The sequence below is a fragment of the Scomber japonicus genome, chromosome 2 (genome assembly GCF_027409825.1).
Source record: "Scomber japonicus isolate fScoJap1 chromosome 2, fScoJap1.pri, whole genome shotgun sequence".
Classification (NCBI taxonomy): domain Eukaryota; kingdom Metazoa; phylum Chordata; class Actinopteri; order Scombriformes; family Scombridae; genus Scomber; species Scomber japonicus.
The window spans coordinates 39,039,561-39,064,902 of record NC_070579.1 but is presented as its reverse complement, the minus strand read 5'-3'; the positions used below and the strand labels follow the sequence as shown (position 1 = coordinate 39,064,902).

Here is a 25,342-nt window from a genome sequence, read left to right as displayed (position 1 = left end):
TTTTTTTCTTTCTATACTCAAGAAAGTCACAGAGGAAGAAAAAACAGAAAGCTGGGACAAGCACTACTCTTTCCTCTTTCTTTCACTTTCATTTTATGTCAGCTTTTTTTTTTTTTTAACTTTTCTTCAGTCTTACATGTTCATCTCTTACCAAAACGGGTCTACCTCTGCCTCCTCCCGTACCTCACAAAACTCCCATTTATTAACCACCAACCTGCTCACACCACACACAAGACACAGAGAGCCTGTCAACAATTAAATAGATTCATTTCATCTCAAATTTCACTTTTTTAAAAAACATCTAAATAACAGCCATGTTTTTTTAAAATTGCACTATTATGATTTTCACCAAGCCTTTATTCACCTTCTAAAAAATAAGACAATTGAACAGATTTTTAGATTCTTGTGGACCTTTAAAATTGATGTTTATTCTATTGGCTGGTGTTTGTAATTGATTGACATGTTGGGTAGAGCAGGTTACTGTCCAGACACCTTTTTCTCTTAACAATCTGTGGCTTATTCGTTCATCCCGCCTTCCCACCTGTTTTTCTGGCTGAGTGGAAAACAAAACTTTTACAGCACTGAGCTTCTTTTAATCTCCCGCACACACTTGATGAGGATTGACCTAAGAACTAAAACAAACAAGTCTCAGTGTGGTGATGCAGAAATAGGAACTATCCCTCCATCTTTTTTGTGTCTTTTTTTTTTTTACATTTTTTATTCCTTACCCCAAAAACTACAAATCCTCTCGACACGCCCCGCAAAGAAACTCCAATCTCGAATGACAAGTCCCTCAGCGTAGCGGTCGCTGAACCAACTCACGCAACACCAAAACACACAGGAAGTGATGCCAGGAGGCAGCAGTAAGAGCGGAGGGCGGGGTCCATCCTCGTCGCCCCTCCCCCACTCTGTGGTCCCGCCCAGCAGACCCCTGAGACCCTCACGCTACGTCCCCGTGTCGGCGGCCACGTTCTTCCTGGTCGGCTCCACTACGCTGTTCTTCTGTTTCACGTAAGTCTAACACACACACACACACACACAGAGAGAGAGAAGAGCATTTAAAGTAGCTGTATGTAACAAATATATTCCAAGTAACCATAAAATGGCCCTAAATATCACCAGACATTAAGGAATCATGTTAATTTCAAACACTGATGTCACTGACAGTAGTAGTCCAGCCAGAATATTCACATTTGAAAAGCTCAGTTGCAGCCCTCAAGTAATGTTTATGTTGTCATTCTGTCTTTTGGCCTGATGCTCCACCCACCACCTAGCTACCAATCACCAAGTCAGTACTGATGCTCCACCCACTACCTAGCTACCAATCACCAAGTCAGTACTGATGCGCCACCCACTACCTATCTACCAATCACCAAGTCAGTACTGATGCTCCACCCACCACCTAGCTACCAATCACCAAGTCAGTACTGATGCTCCACCCACCACCTAGCTACCAATCACCAAGTCAGTACTGATGCTCCACCCACCACCTAGCTACCAATCACCAAGTCAGTACTGATGCTCCACCCACTACCTAGCTACCAATCACCAAGTCAGTACTGATGCTCCACCCACTACCTAGCTACCAATCACCAAGTCAGTACTGATGCGCCACCCACTACCTAGCTACCAATCACCAAGTCAGTAGCGTTTCAGCAGCCAGGTTGCCAGTTGCCACTGAGCTGCAGCTAGGAACACTGCAGATAATGTCTGATGTTACAAAACCAAAAAAACCTCATTATGACTCTCAAATACGTCGTGACAATGTGAGAAACAAAACAACGGTATGTATAGGAGATGCCTTTGAATCATGGAGACGGCTGGAGACGGTTACAGCGTCATACAGCACTCAGCTGCACCTGCTGATACGGAGGAGAGGAGGAGCTAACTCACTGTATGTGTGTGTTACGGTGACGCTCTCCTCTGCTCTCAGACAGTCTGTTCAATGCAGGATACTAAACTTTATTCCGCCTCCCTGTTATTTATAAAAGTTCAAAACACTGAATGGAGGACAGAGTTGCTCCGTCAGAGATCGACTACAAGACGATGTTGTGTTAACTGTGGTGGACTGAGGTAGAGAGGATGAAGAGGGGGGAGCAGTGACTGAGGTAGAGAGGATGAAGAGGGAGGGAGCAGTGAGTGAGATAGAGAGGATGAAGAGGGAGGGAGCGGTGAGTGAGGTAGAGAGGATAAAGAGGGAGGGAGCGGTGAGTGAGGTAGAGAGGATGAAGAGGGAGGGAGCAGTGAGTGAGGTAGAGAGGATGAAGAGGGAGGGAACAGTGAGTGAGGTAGAGAGGATGAAGAGGGAGGGAGCAGTGAGTGAGGTAGAGAGGATGAAGAGGGAGGGAGCGGTGAGTGAGGTAGAGAGGATGAAGAGGGAGGGAGTGGTGAGTGAGGTAGAGAGGATGAAGAGGGAGGGAGCAGTGAGTGAGGTAGAGAGGATGAAGAGGGAGGGAGCAGTGAGTGAGGTAGAGAGGATGAAGAGGGAGGGAGCGGTGAGTGAGGTAGAGAGGATGAAGAGGAAGGGAACAGTGAGTGAGGTAGAGAGGATGAAGAGGGAGGGAGCGGTGAGTGAGGTAGAGAGGATGAAGAGGGAGGGAACAGTGAGTGAGGTAGAGAGGATGAAGAGGGAGGGAGCGGTGAGTGAGGTAGAGAGGATGAAGAGGGAGGGAGCGGTGAGTGAGGTAGAGGGGATGAAGAGGGAGGGAGCGGTGAGTGAGGTAGAGGGGATGAAGAGGGAGGGAGCGGTGAGTGAGGTAGAGAAGATGAAAAGGGAGGGAACAGTGAGTGAGATAGAGAGGATGAAGAGGGAGGGAGCGGTGAGTGAGGTAGAGAGGATAAAGATGGAGGGAGCGGTGAGTGAGGTAGAGGATGAAGAGGGAGGGAGCGGTGAGTGAGGTAGAGAGGATAAAGAGGGAGGAAGCGGTGAGTGAGGTAGAGAGGATGAAGAGGGAGGGAGCAGTGAGTGAGGTAGAGAGGATGAAGAGGGAGGGAGCAGTGAGTGAGGTAGAGGGGATGAAGAGGGAGGGAGCGGTGAGTGAGGTAGAGAGGATGAAGAGGGAGGGAGCGGTGAGTGAGGTAGAGAGGATGAAGAGGGAGGGAGCGGTGAGTGAGGTAGAGAGGATGAAGAGGGAGGGAGCGGTGAGTGAGGTAGAGAGGATAAAGATGGAGGGAGCGGTGAGTGAGGTAGAGAGGATGAAGAGGAAGGGAGCGGTGAGTGAGGTAGAGAGGATGAAGAGGGAGGGAGCGGTGAGTGAGGTAGAGAGGATGAAGAGGGAGGGAGCAGTGAGTGAGGTAGAGAGGATGAAGAGGGAGGGAGCAGTGAGTGAGGTAGAGAGGATGAAGAGGGAGGGAGCGGTGAGGTAGAGAGGATGAAGAGGGAGGGAACAGTGAGTGAGATAGAGAGGATGAAGAGGGAGGGAGCGGTGAGTGAGGTAGAGAGGATAAAGATGGAGGGAGCGGTGAGTGAGGTAGAGGATGAAGAGGGAGGGAGCGGTGAGTGAGGTAGAGAGGATAAAGAGGGAGGAAGCGGTGAGTGAGGTAGAGAGGATGAAGAGGGAGGGAGCAGTGAGTGAGGTAGAGAGGATGAAGAGGGAGGGGGCAGTGAGTGAGGTAGAGGATGAAGAGGGAGGGAGCGGTGAGTGAGGTAGAGAGGATAAAGAGGGAGGAAGCGGTGAGTGAGGTAGAGAGGATGAAGAGGGAGGGAGCAGTGAGTGAGGTAGAGAGGATGAAGAGGGAGGGAGCAGTGAGTGAGGTAGAGGGGATGAAGAGGGAGGGAGCGGTGAGTGAGGTAGAGAGGATGAAGAGGGAGGGAGCGGTGAGTGAGGTAGAGAGGATGAAGAGGGAGGGAGCGGTGAGTGAGGTAGAGAGGATGAAGAGGGAGGGAGCGGTGAGTGAGGTAGAGAGGATAAAGATGGAGGGAGCGGTGAGTGAGGTAGAGAGGATGAAGAGGAAGGGAGCGGTGAGTGAGGTAGAGAGGATGAAGAGGGAGGGAGCGGTGAGTGAGGTAGAGAGGATGAAGAGGGAGGGAGCAGTGAGTGAGGTAGAGAGGATGAAGAGGGAGGGAGCAGTGAGTGAGGTAGAGAGGATGAAGAGGGAGGGAGCGGTGAGGTAGAGAGGATGAAGAGGGAGGGAACAGTGAGTGAGATAGAGAGGATGAAGAGGGAGGGAGCGGTGAGTGAGGTAGAGAGGATAAAGATGGAGGGAGCGGTGAGTGAGGTAGAGGATGAAGAGGGAGGGAGCGGTGAGTGAGGTAGAGAGGATAAAGAGGGAGGAAGCGGTGAGTGAGGTAGAGAGGATGAAGAGGGAGGGAGCAGTGAGTGAGGTAGAGAGGATGAAGAGGGAGGGAGCAGTGAGTGAGGTAGAGGGGTTGAAGAGGGAGGGAGCGGTGAGTGAGGTAGAGAGGATGAAGAGGGAGGGAGCGGTGAGTGAGGTAGAGAGGATGAAGAGGGAGGGAGCGGTGAGTGAGGTAGAGAGGATGAAGAGGGAGGGAGCGGTGAGTGAGGTAGAGAGGATAAAGATGGAGGGAGCAGTGAGTGAGGTAGAGAGGATGAAGAGGAAGGAAGCGGTGAGTGAGGTAGAGAGGATGAAGAGGGAGGGAGCGGTGAGTGAGGTAGAGAGGATGAAGAGGGAGGGAGCGGTGAGTGAGGTAGAGAGGATGAAGAGGGAGGGAGCGGTGAGTGAGGTAGAGAGGATGAAGAGGGAGGGAGCAGTGAGTGAGGTAGAGAGGATGAAGAGGGAGGGAGCAGTGAGTGAGGTAGAGAGGATGAAGAGGGAGGGAGAGGTGAGGTAGAGAGGATGAAGAGGGAGGGAGCGGTGAGGTAGAGAGGATGAAGAGGGAGGGAGCGGTGAGTGAGGTAGAGAGGATGAAGAGGGAGGGAGCGGTGAGTGAGGTAGAGAGGATGAAGAGGGAGGGAGCGGTGAGGTAGAGAGGATGAAGAGGGAGGGAGCGGTGAGTGAGGTAGAGAGGATGAAGAGGGAGGGAGCGGTGAGTGAGGTAGAGAGGATGAAGAGGGAGGGAGCGGTGAGTGAGGTAGAGAGGATAAAGATGGAGGGAGCAGTGAGTGAGGTAGAGAGGATGAAGAGGAAGGAAGCGGTGAGTGAGGTAGAGAGGATGAAGAGGGAGGGAGCGGTGAGTGAGGTAGAGAGGATGAAGAGGGAGGGAGCGGTGAGTGAGGTAGAGAGGATGAAGAGGGAGGGAGCGGTGAGTGAGGTAGAGAGGATGAAGAGGGAGGGAGCAGTGAGTGAGGTAGAGAGGATGAAGAGGGAGGGAGCAGTGAGTGAGGTAGAGAGGATGAAGAGGGAGGGAGAGGTGAGGTAGAGAGGATGAAGAGGGAGGGAGCGGTGAGGTAGAGAGGATGAAGAGGGAGGGAGCGGTGAGTGAGGTAGAGAGGATGAAGAGGGAGGGAGCGGTGAGTGAGGTAGAGAGGATGAAGAGGGAGGGAGCGGTGAGGTAGAGAGGATGAAGAGGGAGGGAGCGGTGAGTGAAGTAGAGAGGATGAAGAGGGAGGCAACGGTGAGTGAGGTAGAGAGGATGAAGAGGGAGGGAGTGGTGACAGTAAGAAGCCGGTGAATCAGATCAATAACACGTTATTTTGTGATTGTTTCACAGCGGTTACGTTCAACAATGAGTAATAATAACATACACATTAGCCGCTCAACTTACACAGACATCCCAACTCTCCTGGAAGCTCCAGGAGTCTCCCGCATATTGATAGCGTCTCCATGACGCCCGCAGATGAGACGTAATGCGCACACTAGAGAGTGGCAGAGTGTGTGTGTGTGTGTGTGTGTGTGTGTGTGTGTGTGTGTGTGTGTGTGTGTGTGTGTGTGTGTGTGTGTGTGTGTGTGTGTGTATATATATATATATAAATGCAGCGTGTGTGTGTGATTGTGTGACTATAAATGCAGCGTGTGTGTGTCTTTGTGTGACTGTGGGTCGCGTCCTCACTCCGCATTGTGTATGTTGCGCTCATCTCGCGCGTAAGCAGGATCACGTCCAACAACTGGCAACCCGCTTGAACATCATCTCTGGCAGGAGGGGGCGAGGAGTGACAGCTCTCACCAGTGTTTGGAATGTGGGCTACAGTACCATTTCTAAACACTTGGTGTCAGAGTTACAGACTTCAACTTTAATTAAACTAATCAACAAATATAACAATATAAGCTTGTTTGGGAGCTGTTTTTGTCAGAGCACTGCGTTCTCAGTGCTGCATTAATCAATATTTTCATTAATGAGCTAAATAACTTGTATCACCAACCCTGCAGTTCCACTCCCCTGCTGTAAAATCCAGCTAGAACCAGCTTTAAACCATAGTTGGCTATTAGCCGCTCTGGCTGAATTTACCTGTTAAGTCAGCTTGAGCTTGGTCTAACTGCTGATCAGCTGGTAGACTAGTTTTGTGTAGCTGGTTTAAGGTGGTTTAAGGTGGTTTAAGGTACTGTAGGTTTTTCACAGCTCGTAGTCCAGCTACAAGCTGTCAAAAATAAAGCTCAGACAGCTCAACAGTTAGAAGCTCAAGCCCAATGGATAGATAGATAGATAGATAGATAGATAGATAGATAGATAGATAGATAGATAGATAGATAGATAGATAGATAGATGTAGTAGTACAAACATTACTATACTGAAGTGGAATAAAAATGTGAATTTTAAACTTTAAAGCAACATATTACTTTTAGGGTTAGGGTTAGTTTAGGGTTAGGTTGGTTTTATGAACAACAGCTTTAATATTTGCTCCATTCTCACTGCTCTCATCAGCCATACTGTTCCAGCAGCAGCAGATAGCTGTTTTAAGCACACTTTACACTACCTACCTACCTGCCAACAAACAGCATTTAGGAGCTAAAGACCCAGCTTTAGCCAGCTTTAATCCCAAGCCAGACTTGCTCACAATAAACTGGATGAACTCTTATCAAGTTGAAGCTTGTCTCTTAGTGATCAAATCATGATAAAAACGTATTGAGAAATCAACCAAATCTGTTGGTGTATTTATCACAAGTTTTTTCTCAATATAGAGTAAAATACTATACATGTATACATTATAAACAGGCCACATAATAAAAGTGCATTTGTACAGTAAAGCCTACATTTACATGGAAAGTCATGAGGCCAACTACAGTCAGTTATTTTGGGAAGTCATTATCAAAAGAAAGGCACTCTGTACTGTTTCTGATTGTTATCAGACTAATGTTATCTTAACATCTTAACATTTATCTTAACATTTTAATGGGTCCATAGTTTAATGGCTTTTAATGGGTCATTTGTTGAGTTTGTCAGTGTGAGTACATGTTACCCAATACTCAACTCAGTTTGCTGGAAAATTGTCAAATGACTTCATCTCTTCTGTTTACTCAGTGCTTTGGTAGATTTTTTTAAGATGGTTCATCAACTTTAAATCAAGTGTGTGATGAACTCTGTCACATAAACAACATTGAACCAATCATATGAGAACAGATCATAGTTTAACTCAGCGGAAATCTGAATGAATCTGCTGCTACTCAGAAGCTTGATGCTTGTCTGAGTGCTGTTTGTCTACAGATGGAGGAATATGTAGAGATTCAGACATCTTTGTAGTTTGAGACTTTCATTATGGATGCAGAACTTTGTTAAAAAAAACCCAACTTGAGTCAGTAGTCTGGACTGAGCCGAGCTTGTTTTCACATGTAAACAGCATTTTCAGATTTATTTGCCTCTGTGTGGCTTTAAGCCCTGTGAGTGTTTTTGACAGAGCGCTAAGTCAATGATGTTATAGACTGTCAACACTAATCTTGCTGACACCTCACTCTGGTGTGTGTGTGTGTGTGTGTGTGTGTGTGTGTGTGTGTGTGTGTGTGTGTGTGTGTGTGTGTGTGTGTGTGTGTGTGTGTGTGTGTGTGTGTGTGTGTGTGTGTGTGTGTGTGTGTGTGGTTGACAGTGTGAGAGAAGGGGAAAAATTGTGGTGAGAGTGGGAATGTGTGAAGCCGTCTGTGGGTGAAATGACATGTTGGAGGATTGTTAATGTGAGAAAGTCAGATTGATAGGTGTGAGTAAGTGTGTGTGTCTGTGTTTATGAGTATATCTAAGCTGTGTGTGTGTGTGGGGTCAGTGTGGTGGGCAGTTAGCTCTGCTTCAGATTAGCGGAGAGAAAATAGGCCAACATCTGTCACCCTGACAAAAGCCCATCATCCAGTCTCTCACTCTGTCTTTCTCCATAAGTGTGTTTAGTGTTTGTGTCCCTGCAGCCACTCTCACACTCTCTCACACTCTCACGTTCCCTCTCATTCTCTCATCAGTGGAAGAAACCAACCCTGCACAGAACGGCTGGAAACTATTATCTGAATCATGAGGAAGTACAGGAGCATACCATAAACCAGTTATAGGGTTATATTGTTGAATTATGATGGATTATTATTATTTTGTTGTGTGTATTCATTTGTTTTAGGTAAATAATTTTGAAATGCATGTAGTCAAATACAATAATGCTAAATCAGAGCATTCACAGTGAGCTATTTCCACCTAAATTGACCATAAATATGTGTTCTGAGTTTGACATACCACAGAAAAGTGTGTTGTTAACCACCCTGCCAAATTTGAATGATTAAAAAAATCACCAAATATATGAAATTAGGCTTCTAAGTTCAAAATCAGCCTCTTTCTCTGCTCCCAAACGCTGTGGGAGTGCCCGCCGAGTTCGCTGAAACCCCGCCCCCTACCAAGTGTCACCTGTCAATCAAAGTCACCACCTCTACCAGAAACATGAACGCTACGTCTGAGAGCTTTCCAATACTATCTAGCTGCAGCCCTTGCCAGAATCGCCGTTCCTATATTGCCAATCCTTGCCAGAAGTGTCAGGCGGAAGTTAATCGCCGCTCCGAGCGAAAACAAAAATAAAAGCCTAAAAAAAACCTCCACATACGTCGTTTACACATAATTCTATGAACTTTGTTGCAGTTACATGTTCATCGTATCGGTATAATTAACTCCACAAGTTTATATTGTACTGTAAACGTTAACGTTTTATGAATTTAACTTAAATATCAACATTATGAATACAAATGTGAATATTATGTTTGTGTGGTGGTGGTAGGGGGGTTCACTCTCTCTCACACACTCGTAATAGGACTGAATAATAACTAAGATTGAATAGAGTTCTCAGATTAAATAAAACGAGGATTAATCTTCTATACAGTACGTTAGTTCTTAATGACTAAATAAGGGTAAAATAAATGAGGGACAATTTATAGACGCTATGTTAAGCAATTTTAATTTGAAAAAAGAGGCCACTTCCGTCAAGCCAGAGGCTTTTGTCACATCAGGGGCTTCTGCTCCGGGGGGTGCAGCTGGATGCTACTCGAGCTTTCTGCTGCTAGATCAGCTGCTAGCTCGGCGGCTAGCTCGGCGGCTAACTCAGCTAACTGGCTAACTGTAGACTTTAGTAGTACTAGTGTGTGCTGAATATATTTATACCTCTACAGCAGCAGGGGCGGGTTTATGAGTTTCAGACCCGCCCACTAAATCCTGAACATAGAAATGTTGAAACACAGTTTGTGAAGCCTAGCTCCACAATTCAAATGTAAATGGTTGAAATGCTTTTTACACCTTTTTTAGAAATACATTTATGACCTATTTAATGTGTTTAGAAGAAAATGTCTGAATTCACTTAACATGGTCTTTAGCATTTTTGGAAATATACCCATTTGCTACTTTACTCACAGACTGATGAGAAGGATCAGTATCACTTTCATTTCTCTCAGTTCAGTACACAGATGGTCTGGAAGGAGCACTGTCCATCAAATGTGACAAAATGTGCTCTAGTAACACTTGTAGTATACAAAACATGTTTGAGCTTGGGATCTTCATCAGAGTCAAAAATAAGCTTATCCCAGACAGGCAGGGCAAGTGGAGTATCCAATGAGAGACATGGGCCATTAACTAAAAAACAACTAAAGAGATGATACTTGAGTTAGTACAGCAGTGTTCCCATTTAACATGAGGTATTTTTTACCTTTTTGAATTCATTTTCCTCTTTTTAACCAGGGCCAGACCGATACTGGATTTTGGGGGCCCATACCAATTATAAGGGAGAAAAAAAACCCAATATGGATATGTCTGCCGATAATTTTACATATTAAGAATATATTTATAAACATTGTTTTTTTGCATTGATCCCTTAAATGTAGTTATCAAACACTTTTGACAGTGATATGTAATGAAGGAAATAAGACAATACATTTCATTGTATATCATTATAAATAACTATAACTAACTAAATAACCTAAAATAAATAAAGACACATACTTATATATTTAACTTGAATTAAGAAAAAGGATCAAATATACATTAAATGCTGCCTATATAAAAAACATATCGGTACATATTGGACAACATATACACTAATACTGATATATGTGTGATAGGCCAATATCGGCCAATGATATAGGTTGACCTATATATTGGTGAATCACCACACCTACTTATCTATGGCCACTTCCAGGTGGACCAGGAGACACACATACAGTCTGTGTGCTGAAGACCTGCACACTGTACTTGTTATGTCTCCATGGTTCAAATACATCCTCCTATCTTAGCTTGCTGTTAGTCCACTGGAAACGTACCCTGGTCGGTTTCCTCAGATAGTTGGGCTCATTTGAGGAGGCGTGAAAACTCATTTGAACTCTTGAAAATGTTGGTCTTGGTTTGTGAGGTTTGTTTGAGAACCGGACCAAACTGCTAACTTTCAAAAGCATGACAACACTTCACTCGTCAACACAGAAGTCTCTCTCTCTCTCTCTCTCTCTCTCTCTCTCTCTCTCTCTCTCTCTCTCTCTCTCTCTCTCTCTCTCTCTCTCTCTCTCTCTCTCTCTCTCTCTCTCTCTCTCTCTTCCATATATCAGGGCTCGTCTGCTCCCTCTGTGCTGTCTCACTCATCTCATATAAAGAATGACATGCTCAACTGCTCTGTGCCTTGTCTGCTGCTCATATTGGACACCTTCTCGTGAAATATTTATTTGATAGGGACATCATAGTAAAACCAGAACCCCACCAGGACAACATAAATACATGGTTAGGTGTCAGGTGAAGAACAAGGCGGGAGGGAGGGGGGGGGGGTTACTTCTGTATTCTAACAAAGAAACAAGAGATTGTTTTGACTGTGATATTGTTCAGATGGTTTGGTGCACTTCACAGAGTTCAGTGTGAAATGAACCAAACCAAATGAAAATGCAAAAATGTTGCAACTTCACCCCAAGTCCCCCAAACTGAGTGTGATAGTAATCTCTGACATTCACCATGTGATGCTTCACTTCCTACAGCTTTTCCGTTGGGGTTGACACATTTTAGCACTGTTGTAAAAATGGTCATAAGAATATATATATATATATAAATTACAGAGTATGGTCAGGACCTGCTCCATGTGTAAACTGCCTTGAGATGACTTCTGTTGTGATTTGGCGCTATGTAAATAAAGATTGATTGATTAAAGATTGATTGATTCTTTGGGCAGAACAGATAAAGGTTTGGGAAACAAACGCATTGTTGCTTTTGGTCTTTTCATGAGATTTGTTGATAATAATATAAATCTAGAAAAAGGCCAGCTTTATCCTTTCCACACCATCAGTGATTCAGCTCACTCTGAATGAGCCTACACTTTCACAGGTTTGAGCCTACAGGCGTGTTGCTGTGACAACAGCTCCAGATACACCAGCGTTAAAGAGCTGTGAAATTCAAACTCATGTGGAATCATCTACAAATCAACCATTCCCCGTCAGGCACATACAGAGAGCTAATCTCCCAGCTCAGGATCAAACAGAAGAAAAGAGTCTAATGATGAATATCACCAAATTATCATATTTACTAATGTGTAAGAGTGTTGCTGTATTTACAGTGATAATAATTATGGACAACTGAGCCATATAATATGAGAGTAGTGGAGTGTAAAGTTAGATTCTGGCTCTGGTTTTCTCTCTGACTGTCAGCTGCTGTCCTCTCTGTATGTGTTTCAGGTGTCCGTGGCTTTCAGAGCGTTTCTCGGTGGCCGTGCCCATCTACAATGGCGTCATCTTCCTGTTCGTTTTGGCCAACTTCTGCATGGCCACGTTCATGGACCCCGGCATCTTCCCCAGAGGTGGGTGGATGTGCACTCTGCATGTGCATGTGTGATGTATTTTATGTCATCAAATAGTTTCTGGTCTAAAATTCTCATTGCAGTTCATTAAAGGGTTTGTGTGTGTGTGTGTGTGTTTTTCTTTCTGTAGCCGAGGAGGACGAGGACAAGGAGGACGATTTCCGTGCTCCCCTCTACAAGACGGTGGAGATCAGAGGGATCCAGGTCAGGATGAAGTGGTGTTCGACGTGCCGCTTCTACAGGCCGCCACGGTGCTCCCACTGCTCCGTCTGTGACAACTGTGTGGAGGTGCGTTCACAGTCCAGCTTTTACTTGACTATTTTCTTACAGAAGCATGCACTAAAGAAGACTTACATGGAGATTAGTGTATCCAAATCAAATCAGATATGTGGGACAGCTCTGCATTAAGTATCCTGAAACACAACTTCCTCCAGCTGTTTCCAGTAGATAGAGCAGTGTCATTGTCTGTGCCTCTTTTCATCCTGAGAATGAACAAAATACTGAACTTAACAATGCAACCAGCAGCAGCAGCAACAGCACTTCAGATGGATTAATCTAAAAAACATCTCTATAACTATAATAGACACAAAGAGACTTTGTAGGCTCTTGATGAACTACATTTCAAGTGACAGCTGGCTTACCTCAAGTGCACTGGGGTTAAAGTCAGTTAATGAACCACATGGATGAGACTATATCTGATATCAGTCCTAACAGACTTTCAGACCTTCTCTTCTGCGGTATGAGTCACTGAAGTTGACCTAAGAGTTAGATGTGTCTTTCCAGCATTCCAGGTTACTTTTCACTTTAACACACAATAGTCTTGTTTCCATTAAGGAAGTTGGAGTGTGGAGAGTGGGCGCTATGCTTCTGTTAAAACACAGACTGCCTTTACGGTTGGGGACAGAGTTAGTTACCTTTTTAAATTCCATTACTAACAGTATTAAGGTGCCAAAGAAATGAAGCCTTAGCACATTTCTTACTGTGGAGATCCTGATACTCCTCAAAGCTCTGCAGATTGTTCATCACCTCATCGTCCCTAGCAACAGAATCAATAAAGCAGCTTAAATGTGTGCATTATGCAACTACTCTTCTTCTACAAAGACCAAAAATATCAGAGACCAATAGGAGCTAAACTCGTATCAAGGATCAATTTAAATCACTCTTGTTATCATGTCACATGTCACATGTTAATGGAAACTACATATTCAGTACGAGGAGGTAAAGAATGATACAAGATGTGCCATGTGACTGTGCCAGTTTTCTGACCTCAATGTCCTCTCACCATCAATGTTGCAGGATTTCGACCACCACTGTCCGTGGGTGAACAACTGCATCGGCAGGAGGAACTACCGCTACTTCTTCCTCTTCCTCCTGTCACTGACGGCACATATCATGGCCGTGTTTGGCTTCGGCCTGCTCTTCATCCTCTACCACCGGCAGAACATCGACCGCCTGCACGCCATCGTCACGTATCCTTTGAGGAATAGAGTTTGATTGATTTTTAGATTGAAGCTCCTGCTTAGTTGGCAACAACTGAAGCTCTTCCAACCTGCTTAAGAAATGTTGTCAGTGTTTTTTTTTTTTCTCTCTTCTTGATATGTTCCTTGACCTCCTGTGCTCTCAGGCTGGCTGTAATGTGTGTGGCAGGTCTGTTCTTCATCCCTGTAGCCGGCCTCACTGGCTTCCACATAGTGCTTGTGGCCAGAGGCAGGACCACTAATGAGCAGGTAAGAAACTCCTCACAGTGCGGAGCTGCTGGAATCCTGTACTTACAGATTTCACAGTTAGAAATGAGAAGTAGTGAGTTATTTGTAGAGTAAATGTGCACTTTTAATGTTTTATGTACAGCACTTTGAATTGCCTTGTTGTTGAAATAATATAATAAACTTAATCTTGAGCATAAATGTCCTGAAAAGGCATCTTAAAATTCTTTTGACTTAATCTTGTAGGTTCTTGTGATTTTTCTCCCTATGATGCCGTTTTTTCCTTCTGTTTATGGGTATGGGTTTATGGGGTTTTTTGTGTCCATGTGGTTTAGTCAAATTTAAAGGGGTTAAAATGTGATAATGAACGTATGAATAACTTGCACACTTTCTTTTTTTGTGGACCCAGCATAAAGTGGTCTGAAATGGTGTAACCAAAAAAACTTTGTACCAAATAATTCAACTTGCTTAAAAACAGTAAATAATCAATAAAACACCATATCAACTAGTTTGGCATGATCTTACATTATAACTTTTATATTAAATAAAGCTAATGGAATACTATTGTTTATCATTCTTTTGTGGTTACACCATTTGACATTTTCAGGAGCATTCAGTCTTACTTTGGTAAAAGAAAATAAAAAAGTACTTATTAATAAGTCTGATGCTGCTTTTAAAACAAAAGATATTTTTAAATAGCTTATCTTGCCAAACCTTATTTGTCACTGAGCCTTATCTCTCTGTTCTGTGTTCTTCAGGTAACAGGAAAGTTCAGAGGGGGTGTTAACCCTTTCACCAACGGCTGTTGGAAGAACGTCTCTCATGTCCTCTGCAGTTCACAAGCGCCCAGGTGCATTATTGAACCACCACTCTCTCTGATCTGTAACACCAACATCACCCCCTCTTTCACTTTACATGACTCAGTAAAATACACACAAAATGCTTTTTAAAATTCTTAATGTCTAATCTGTTGTGTTCACATTATTTTACCACATGTTACACCTTTGAACCGGTGTCTGTGCTCTCTGCAGGTATCTGGGCAGGAAGAAGTGTGTGCAGAGTGTGTGTGTGCAGCCTCCTTTTCTGCGGCCACAGCTGACCGAAGCCCAGCTGGCTGCAAAGATCCTGGACAACGGCATACAGGGAGACCTGCACAGGGTAAGAACAGCAGGGAGGGATGACAGGTGTTATCATTATTCTGATGGAAACATGCCAGTTTTAACGACAAAAAAAAAAAAAAACACAAAACAACCAGGACTGCTTCAGCCCCGCTGGTAAACAAGTGTTATGTAAGGCTGCTGCTCCTCATTCAAATCTGCTTCTCACTAAGTTTGCATATAGGCAGGTCCAGATGGCAGGGAGAGGCTTTAAAAAGCTGTTTGAAATTCAATAGCCAGAAATCCTGTAAGGTCACATCAGTAAACACAACACAACCACATCTATCAGCCCAACCAATAGTGAGACCAAAACACATGGCAGAGCTAAGAGATGATTTAATGGCTATGCTATAGTGGTGGAGCTTGTTGGAGGCTGTAATATATCTGAGAGGAAATGAGATTGTTGAGGTTTGTTTTCATTATTTCAATCTGGCTTTGTCATCATTCCTAAAGTTAAAACCCAAACATTCAGATTTGCTTTCATTGTCACATGGACAGAAGATATTCAGTATACCATCAAGTTTCTATGTTTAAGTTGAAATCACATGTGTGTTCATCTGTATTTGCAGTCCAAGTCCAGTCTGGAGATGATGGAGAGCCAGTCATGTGACGCTGAGCCTCCTCCTCCTCCTAAACCTGAGCTCCGCTACCCTGGAATCACCAGAGGGAACACGGAGGGTAACCTTTTTTTTCTTTTTCTTTTTTTGCAATGACTTTTTTTTTATTTTTTTAATCAAAGTGAGTAAGGGTCTTGGCACAATACATACAACCTTTCAACGTACTTGTCATTCATTATATGAATTAAATAACATTAATTGAATTTAGGTTTTAGAGAAACCTAAAATGATTTCAGAAAGCACAATGTTCCTTTGAGTTTTTAGATCAATTCTCTGTGTTACTCTGTCATGTTTTCCATAGAGGGTAACATTCTCCTTCCTCTCTGCTACAGCTGTGACCTTCTCCACTCGTCCCAACATGAACTTTATCTTCACAGTTTTTAATCTTTATTCTCTCCACCTGCCTGCAGAGTGCAGTCTGCTGAACAAAGCCCCCCCCACCCCCACCATGTACAAGTACAGGCCCAGCTACAGCCCTGGCAAGAACCACACAGCGCTCACACACGCTTACGCCAACCAGGTAACACACACACACACGCACATATACAGGAGATACTGCACGAGAATATTAACACACAAGAAATACACTCAATGTATAAAAAGTACATTGAGTGTGTGTGTGTTTGTGTGTGTTTCTGTTTCGTTTTTTTCATTTTCTCTTACACACATTTGTCACTGCATCTGTTTCTTTTATCTTTTGATTTCAATCTAATGCATCTCCCTTTTTGTTTTGTTTGTTTTTTTTTTCCTTTTGATTTCCTGTCGGCCATCTTGGTTTGGTTTCTCAGTGGCTTTCTGTTGATCAGTATCAGTAAGTGATTGTTCTGAGAGCATTTTGTCCTCCTCTTATCTTCTCTTTTAACTTTGTTTCCTGCTCCTCTCTGTCAGTTCTGGGCATGGGTGAAATACTGCAGGAAAACATTGATCTGTCTAACAGGCACACATTGGACATAATGAGTACAAAGAATATAAAACTGATTAAAACTGAAGTACCTTTTGGTTTCTATCAAAGTTTTATACCTGAATACACAGACGAGTTGGTTATACACAGTATTTGTACCCATGTCTGCTCTGTTTCCTCCCACCTGTTAATCCAGCACTCTGTAAACATGTTGTTTTCATTCTTCTTCTTTTATCTTTAGTTTGTTGTTCCCTCTTCCATTTCCTTATTAGAATCCTGTCACTTGTTTTTCTCCTCTGTGATTAGAAATGTGTCTCAGTGACTGCTGTAGAGTGAAATTGTTCCCCTGCAGATTATTATTAGCAGTAGAAATCAGGCATGGGCATTCGAAGAAATTTCCTTGATTGATTATCGGGAAAATGAACAATCAATTATCAGTTAATCATTATTTTTTACATTAAAAATGCCACGAAAATACAAAATACAACATGTCCTCACTGAAATCTTCATTCCAAGAAGAACTTGTAATCCAACAACAATCCTCTTAGACAAGGTAGTTAAAGTTCAACTGTTTAACTAACTAAAACAGAAAAGATGAGATATTCCTATATTAGTCCCACAGTGGAGAAATGTACAATATTGCAAAGTGACAGTAAGCGTAACAAAGATATATATATTGCATAGTTGAACTGAAAGGAGAATAGACCTAAAATACTGATATTACACATAGTAGTACAAGATATGCGGCACTCGTAAAAGCAGCCAAACCTCTTTACATATCAATCACCTTGGCGCGCTAAAACACAATTGAGCCTCACATCTAACATTAGCTCAGAAAACATGATTTTACTCCGTTTTTGCCAAAATATGACTTTAAGTGACTGCAAAAGGCTCACAGCCAAGAGAGATGTAGTTACTTCACAATAACGCCTATCTTAACTAGAGCCTCATAAAACATTAATGAGTGATTCACATAAAGGTTATGGTGGTGTAACTCCAGCCTACTGATTGTTGTTGAGGGAGGTTAGCATGTTAGCATGCTGAGCCTGGTGACATTGACGTTAACCAGGGTTGGATGTACATTGTTCAAGTGGATCATCATTGGAGTCGTCACTGTGTTGTACTTCTATGTGGCTTCACAGTGTTTACAGTGAAGTCTGTTGTTTTTTAGAATTAGAATTAGAAAGCCTTTATTGTCTTTGTAGAAGAATATACAACAACATTTGAAGTGCTACATCTGACACAAATGCTCAGTAGACAAAAACAACAAACAATAAAAAACAACCAATAGAACAGACAACAGAAACAGTCATACAATTTAAGAAAAATACGTAAAAACTAGAGAATGATGTATGTAATAATATATAGTATTGCACATTAAAATAGTCAGAATATTACACTTAAGACTGTAGGTTTAACAGTCTGATGGCCCACGGGTTGAAAGAGTTCTTTAGTCTGTTTGCCTGTGCTTTTAAGCTCCTGTATCTCTTCCAGAGGACAGGAGAGAGAACACTTTGATACCTGGGTGAGAACAGTCTTTCATGATTTTTTTGGCTCTGCTGGGGCATCTGGAGCTGGAGATCTCCTCTAGAGAAGGCAGAGGGCAGCCCATGGTTCTGTCTGCAGAGTTTTCCTGTCAGCAGCTGAACAAGCAGCATACCACACAGAGATGCAGTATGCTAGCACACTGTCAGTGGTGGCAGCTTCTCCTTCACTTTGTTCCTCAGAAGCACACTCAGGAAGTGCAGTTACTGCTGCAGAGGTGTTCGCTGTCCAGCTGAGGTCCTCAGAGATTTGTACCCCCAAGAACTTGAAGGTGGAGACCCTCTCCACCCTATCCCTGTTGATGTGAAGGTTCTGCCCCCCTTCTTTAGTTTTGCTAAGAGACACCGAGAGACAAGTTGTTAAGAGACAAGTTGTTGGCAGGACACCGTGCAGACAGCTTCAGGGTCTCATCCCTGTATGCCGACTCATCATTATGAATGAGTCAGACCACTGTGGTATCATCTGCAAACTTAATGATGGTGTTGGAGGGGTAAGATAAGATAAGATAAGATATTCCTTTATTAGTCCCACAATGGGGACATTTGCATTGTCACAGCAGCAAGTGGACAATAATAGAATATTCTTTTTCTTATTGCTGCTCTTATAAGGAACGATAAATAATAAGTACACAAAAATATATAAGAACAATAACAATGACGGTGTTGAATGGTGAACTATAGTCAACAAAGAGCATCCTGACATAGTTAGCTGAGACTTCAAGGTGGCTCAGGGCTGTGGCGATGGCGTCCTCTGTAGATCTGTTTGCTCTGTAAGGTGGGAGGGTTTGATGTAGTCAGCAATGAGTCTTTCAAAACATTTCATTACTACAGATGTTAAGGCTTTTTAGGTTGAAATGGTCCAATGCCAAACTTAACCTTGACCTCTTCATGTTTACGTTTGATATCTACGGCAGTTTATAGGCAGCCGAGTTTTCTCTGTCAAATACTGCCCCCCTTTGGTAAGATGTCTCATTGCTGCCACATAGTGAAATTCAACGCATTGCTTTAGGACTCACTCTACGCAACACAACCTATAGTCGATACCAACGTTTGATCGATACAAATTCCACGTGATCAACAAAATGATTAATGATCAATCATTAATCATTGCTTGATCATGCATCCACAATTTGGTCGTCCACCAATTGGAAGATTGGCGATTTGATTCTTGGCTCCTCCAGTCCATATGTTGATGTGTCCTTGGGCAAGATACTTAACCACAAATTGCTCCCGTTGCTGTGCCAACGGTGTTAGTAGAAATATTATTACTCACAATTATTTAGCAATCTGGCATCGCAGCAATCCCCTACAAACACACCTGATTTATATGATTCAGAGTCTTGTATCTTATTTTGTCTCGTGGAGAAACATTTCTTGATTCCTCAGAGACCAACCATTGATCTGGCATTGAAATACAAAGGAATCAAAAGGGAACATCAACTTGGTTCCCTCTTTTATGTGTTGTCGGCTGGGGTAGAGCAATTAAGTCACATTTAATCGAAATTGCAATTAGAAATGTGTCAAATTATTATTTTAAATGAAATCTTGTCCTATTGCTCCTGGCCTACACTACACCTGTCACAATAACTACTTTTGTTGGATGATATATTGTCTCAGAAATAATCGTTATAAACAATATTATTGTCATTCGAAGATCATTTTTTAACACTGATATAATGATAATATAATAGCATACCAGACCTACATACATCATATCTACATACAGATCCCTGCAAAAATCAAACCATAATTAATTGCCCCTAATATTGCAAATCACACAGTTGCAGTATCGGTCAAAATAAATGCAATTAGATATTCTAAATCCTTCAGCCCTGTTGTGAGCTTAATCACTTTCTATAACTACCAAAAATTATTTATTCATTCTTTCTGTTAAATTCAGGTTTGGATATTTTTTCATGAGGAATATAATATTTAAATGATAATGAATGATTTGTGTAACCTCAGCGCTTCTTTGCTCTCTTGTCACTTTTTCTACATGATGGATTTGTCTCACAGGTGATCAGTACTAACATTCACACACTGTCGCCTTTTACAGTGTGCATGGAGAAAAGAAGACTGCGCACTACTAAACATGAAGACAAGCTTTTCGGTCAATAGACCATCATCAGAGCAAATGTTTGACTACAACCTCAAAGCTTATAATGACAATATCTACCTGCTGGTAATTACACAGCAGCAGGTGGTAGAAATACAGTTAATCGATTTAGAAAGAAATCGCCTAATTGCTTTGATGAAGGTCTGACTGTTATTTAATACAGAAGCTTCATTTCTCCATGTGTGAGGCTTTTCTCCACCTTAACATTGTGCTGTGAGGGTGGTGATGATCTAAAAGTATTATTAATATCTGAAAAATGGGCTTCCGACCAACAGCATCACCATTGGCAGTGACACATAGGAACAGTTTGGGTGTTATGTCAAGATGTCGACACTAGAGGGAGTGTTTGAGCCTCAGGGATTCATGGTGGAACTCCCACGCTGGGTGTAACTCTGCTTCTATTTGCTCAGCTTCTTGTTGTTTCTTTTCCCCTCTCTCCTTCACCTTCCCTCCTCCTCCTCCTCCTCCTCCTCCTCCTCCTCCTCCTCTTCCCGCCTCCTCCAGTTAAGTCGAGGGGAGAGTGTTGGCAGTGCCAGGGACTCCTCTTCCTCCACCTCCTCTCTCCTCCAGGCCAGCCAGCAGCCTGGTTTCCGCTCGCAGCCCAGCCTGGACCGCAGGGACACTTCATCTGACAGGGTAGCAGGTGGGGGAGGAGGGGTAGGAGGAGGAGGGGAGAGGAGGGAGGGAGGGAGAGAGGTGGGGGGAGGGGGCATCCCCGGCTACTCCCTCGGCGGGCGCTCGTACCCCTCCTTCTCCGACCCCACCGTCCTATCAGGAGTGGCGTCGCGGTCTTCCAGCTCCACGCACACCTCAGCGGGCACCACCCATGTCTCCGAGGCGACCATCACCTCGGCCAGCTTCAAGAGCTTAGCCAATCAGACGCCGCCACCACACCACCCTTCCCGCAACGGAAGCCTATCATATGATAACTTACTGGCGGGCAGCGAAGATTTCGACAAAGCGGTGGCAGCAGGTCCGGTAGCTCCTGAGGTTTCCTCCGGGAGACCCTGCACACCGGCGGCGGGCGGCTACACCTCCCCCTTCATGTCGTCACAGCAGAGAGATGCCGACATACACTCCCAGTCTTCCCAGTCCCCCCATCACCACCACCACCGTTCCTCCCACCACCACCATCACCCCTTCCTCCACCGCTCCTCCTCCTCCACGTCCTCCTCCCCACCGCCTCCCCCCGAGAGGGAGCGCCTACTGGGAGAGCCCCACCCGGGCAGTCACCCCCAGCCCGCCGGCCAGGGCTCCGCTCCGCCCCCTTCCTCCGCCCCTCCCCCACCGCACCACCACCACCACCACTCCCATCACCACCACCACCATTCCCATCACCACCACCACCACTCCTCCTCCTCCTCTACCGCCTCACGACCTCCCCGCTTTGCAGCGCCACACGCCCCACCCCACCACGCCTACCCCTACCGCACCCGCTCCACCGACACCCCCCTGGGCTCCTCCTCCACCTCGACGACCCACCCTCCCCGCTCCCCGCACCCCCCGCCTCTGGGCAAGTCGCTGTCTTACTCGAGCGCAGCTGCCGCTGAAATGCAGTACCGGCTGGTCCGAAAGGCCTCGGCGTCAGCCGGAGCCAATGCAGCAGGGGTGGGAGGAGGAGGTGGAGGGATGGGAGGAGGAGGAGGAATACAAGCACCGAAGTGAGTATGAGTTTCGCCTTTTGTCAGGACGATTGGTTTGCTGCTAACCCTGAAAAAAAAAAACACCTGCCCGCCTGAAAACCTGACTACCTGATTGACTGCTCCTCCTCCTCTTCCCCTCTCTCTTCCTCCTCCTCCTGCCAGATTTCCTGTGAGTTCCTCCGTCTTCTCCCTTTGCTTGTCTTCCATTGGCCTGTAAAGTCTGAGCAGTCTCTGTCCTTCACTGTTGATATTTGTGATGATGTCATGATCTGCCTGTGTGTTCTTGTCTTCTGCTTCCCATTTGTCCTCATTGTGTCTGTTAGGTCAGAACATTTAGTACCATTGGATAGAAGAGGATCCATTCACACTACATGAGATACTCTCGCAAGCCACTTCATTAACAACTGTGTAATCTTATTCAACCCAATACAACAGCTCTGTTATAAATTCAACTTTCATGACGTTTATAGATTTTTATTTTTTATTGACGTTTTCAGGAAAGTGATAATTCCACGTTGTTTATTACTGAGGTCGTACTAAGTGGTGCTGGTGTACTGAGGTGGATTGTATTGAATGGTGTTCCTAGTATTTTGCTCCTCTCATGTATGTTAATGGAGTGGACAAAATATTAGGAATACCATTCAATATAGTGCACTCTAATACACCACCATCACCCACTTTAACCTCAATAATAAACATAGTAGAATTATCACCTACCTGACAATGTTAACAAAGATGTGAAAAAATGTGTTACATAAGCTGTTCATCAATATACACCCACAAAGAGTTAATGTTATCTTACACAGCAGGCAATGTAACTGAATCTAATGAATTAAGATCAAATCAAATTCAAATCATCAATTCAAGATGTGTGAAAGTAGCAGCAGCAGTACAGCAGATAGTATGACAATGTTTCTTGTTATAATTAGGAACAAATGCATGAAATGTCGTTTTGTTTCCTCCCAGGAATGAACATCAGTGCCACATGCAACATTTCTGCTTCTTACTGTAACAGCAGGTTGTCATCTCAGTCTCATCCCGGGCTCAGTGAGGCTTTTGCATGCTGACGATGTGTCTGTCCTGTCAATCATCTCTGTTGCTTTTCCATGCTGCTCAATCATTGTGTTACTCAACTGTGTACTCCTGTGTCTTTACTGTAACTTAATGAAATGTACTGTGTAGAGTCAACTATTGAGGATACATCACTTCTCCAGCACAGGGAATGTGTTTAATGAACTATTTGTCTAATTAAAGTATTTCAGCCTCCGTACTGTAAGCTTTGGCTTTAAATCACACCCACTGCTGCTCTGGTGTGTCAGGATGGAGGCTCACTACCTCTAAAGCATCCGATGCAGCTGCAGTTGTAGTGGGTGTTTTCCTACATTGGCCACAAGGGGCAGCATTGAGATCATTCTGCCCACATGCAGCATCAGTGTAACCCTAAAGTGACCATTTTAAGTAGAAACTGGATGTACTTCCTGTCTCCTACACAGTGACAGTAAAGTGATAAAACACTGCGTCTCACTCATCATTTCTCTTTATTTCTTTTTAAAATCAGGGATGAGCTGATCCAGATGAAACCTCTGAGTCAGACTAACGGCGGCCAGCCCTTCTCCTCCTCTTCCTCCTCCTGCTCCACCCCTTCCTCTCCCTCCCACCCAATCAGCGTGACCGCCCGGCCCGGAGTGGCTTACCCCAGCTCGGCACTGACGCAGAGTCCCGCCCACAAGCCTCCGGGCGGCGGGGTGAAGAAGGTGACTGGCGTTGGCGGCACCACCTACGAGATTTCCGTCTGATCGGCAAGGCGGCTTCCGGCTTCGAGGACCAATCAGATAACACAAAGATACTGCTGTCTCTTTTCTGCCTTTCCATAGGGAACCATTTAGGGTTTTTTTTTTTTTTTTTTTTGCTATAAAAGAAACCACTATCCTACTGTAGACTTCTGAGGACGAGCAAAACTATTTCCCCCCACATCTCACTCTTCATTGGCCAAGCGACTGCATAGCTTAACTGTACTGTCCCGCCTCCAGCCATCCACCTCATTAACTCTGCTGTTAAAATGACAGTGAGACCTGGACCTGGACTAATAGAAGCCAGGACTTGTTCTGTGGTTCTAAGAGGCAGTTTTCTGGATCTGGATCACACACTGGACCAAACAGGAACCATAAACTGGCTCTTTTTTTTGTGGGTTTTCTCCTCACTGTAGCTCAGTAGGTAGTAAGTGGCACTAGCATGGTCAGATTTTGGTGTTCATGTTCTACAAGTATAGCAGAGTAGAGTAAGGGATTAGCACTGCCAGGGTCACTGAGGCCACCAATCACCTCTGGATAAGGCTCCACATCAGGAATTTGGGATTGAAGCTAAAAATTTGGTGCCAATATTTAATACCTTAACGTCATGATCACATTATATCATTATTGGACACTTCCATTGAAGTAATATACACATTCATGCTCAGACTGTGGAACGCCATCAAAATTTAAGTAGAATTCATTGACAGTGAAGGGCTTGTAGCAGCCGATAACGTAATAACGACTCCTAACATAATCATTTTGTGCATTTTTTAATGTTATAAGCCGATAACTTACCAACAACATCATAAAATTAATGAACAAATAACGTAATACAATGGAAGTGTGAAACTTTATATCCATTAAGTAAAACTTAACTAAAGTCATATTAGTATATTATTACGTTATTGGCTCCATTTATTACATTTGTAAGGTTTTTTTCTTTTTTACCAGGCCAATAACATAATAACCATAATAAGCCACCGTAATAAGTTATTACCTATTAATGCTAGTAACCTAACTTATTATGTTACTGGCAATAACGTAATAACTTATTACGTAACAATGCTAGTAACTTAACGTTTTACATTACTGGCAATAACGTAATAACTTATTACGTAACAATGCTAGTAACTTAACGTTTTACATTACTGGCAATAACGTAATAACTTATTACGTAACAATGCTAGTAACTTAACGTTTTACATTACTGGCAATAACGTAATAACTTATTACGCCATTGGCAAAAAGTTATTACCTTATTGGTTCAGGAATTTTTTTACATTATTGGCTTATTACATTAAAAAACGCCAAAATGATTAGGTTATTGGCTCCAGTTATTACATTTGTGAGAGAGTTTTTATTTTTACAAAGCCAGTAACGTAATAACCATCCAATGGCAACGTAACTGGCAAGAACTTAACAACTTATTATTGTATTGGCAAGATGATTGTTATTGGTTCAGGACTTTTATTACGTTATTGTCTCATTAGATTAAAAAACAAGCAGAATGATTGTGTCATCAGCCATTATTACATTATCAACTGCTACAGGGCTTCTCATAGGCAGCCAGTGTGAAGGTCAGTCCCATTAAAGAGCTACTTGTGGCCCCAGTGGAAGCGTTTTTGTTCCCAGCTGTTGTGCCATGCATGGCGTCAGTAAGGCAGCCGAGGCACAATCCCCTGTAACCTGTCGTCTCTCTCGCGGCCTTCCAGTAAGTCGTGGAAACGCACAAACACAGCCTGGCAGGAGTTAAATAATCAAGCA

At 43.8% G+C, this 25,342-nt stretch overlaps 1 protein-coding gene across 1 annotated transcript; it reads left to right on the top strand.

Annotated features, from left to right (window-relative positions):
* zdhhc5a (zinc finger DHHC-type palmitoyltransferase 5a) lies at positions 1-24,553 on the top strand. Its single transcript, XM_053334203.1, has 11 exons — positions 1-1,011; positions 11,983-12,104; positions 12,235-12,392; positions 13,401-13,573; positions 13,729-13,831; positions 14,566-14,657; positions 14,839-14,965; positions 15,534-15,642; positions 15,992-16,101; positions 20,647-21,803; positions 23,344-24,553. Exons 1-11 carry the CDS (start codon positions 848-850, stop codon positions 23,579-23,581), a joined length of 2,553 nt encoding a protein of 850 aa, XP_053190178.1. The 5' UTR covers positions 1-847; the 3' UTR covers positions 23,582-24,553.
* The last annotated feature ends 789 nt before the right edge of the window (positions 24,554-25,342 follow it).

Bases quoted from the DNA above. Each gene is read 5' to 3' on its own strand.
- zdhhc5a (XM_053334203.1), top strand. From the start codon at position 848: ATGCCAGGAGGCAGCAGTAAGAGCGGAGGGCGGGGTCCATCCTCGTCG. The intron at 12,105-12,234 runs GTGGGTGGATGT...TTCTTTCTGTAG, and splicing joins CCCCGGCATCTTCCCCAGAG to CCGAGGAGGACGAGGACAAG. The intron at 16,102-20,646 runs GTAACACACACA...CGCCTCCTCCAG, and splicing joins CACACGCTTACGCCAACCAG to TTAAGTCGAGGGGAGAGTGT.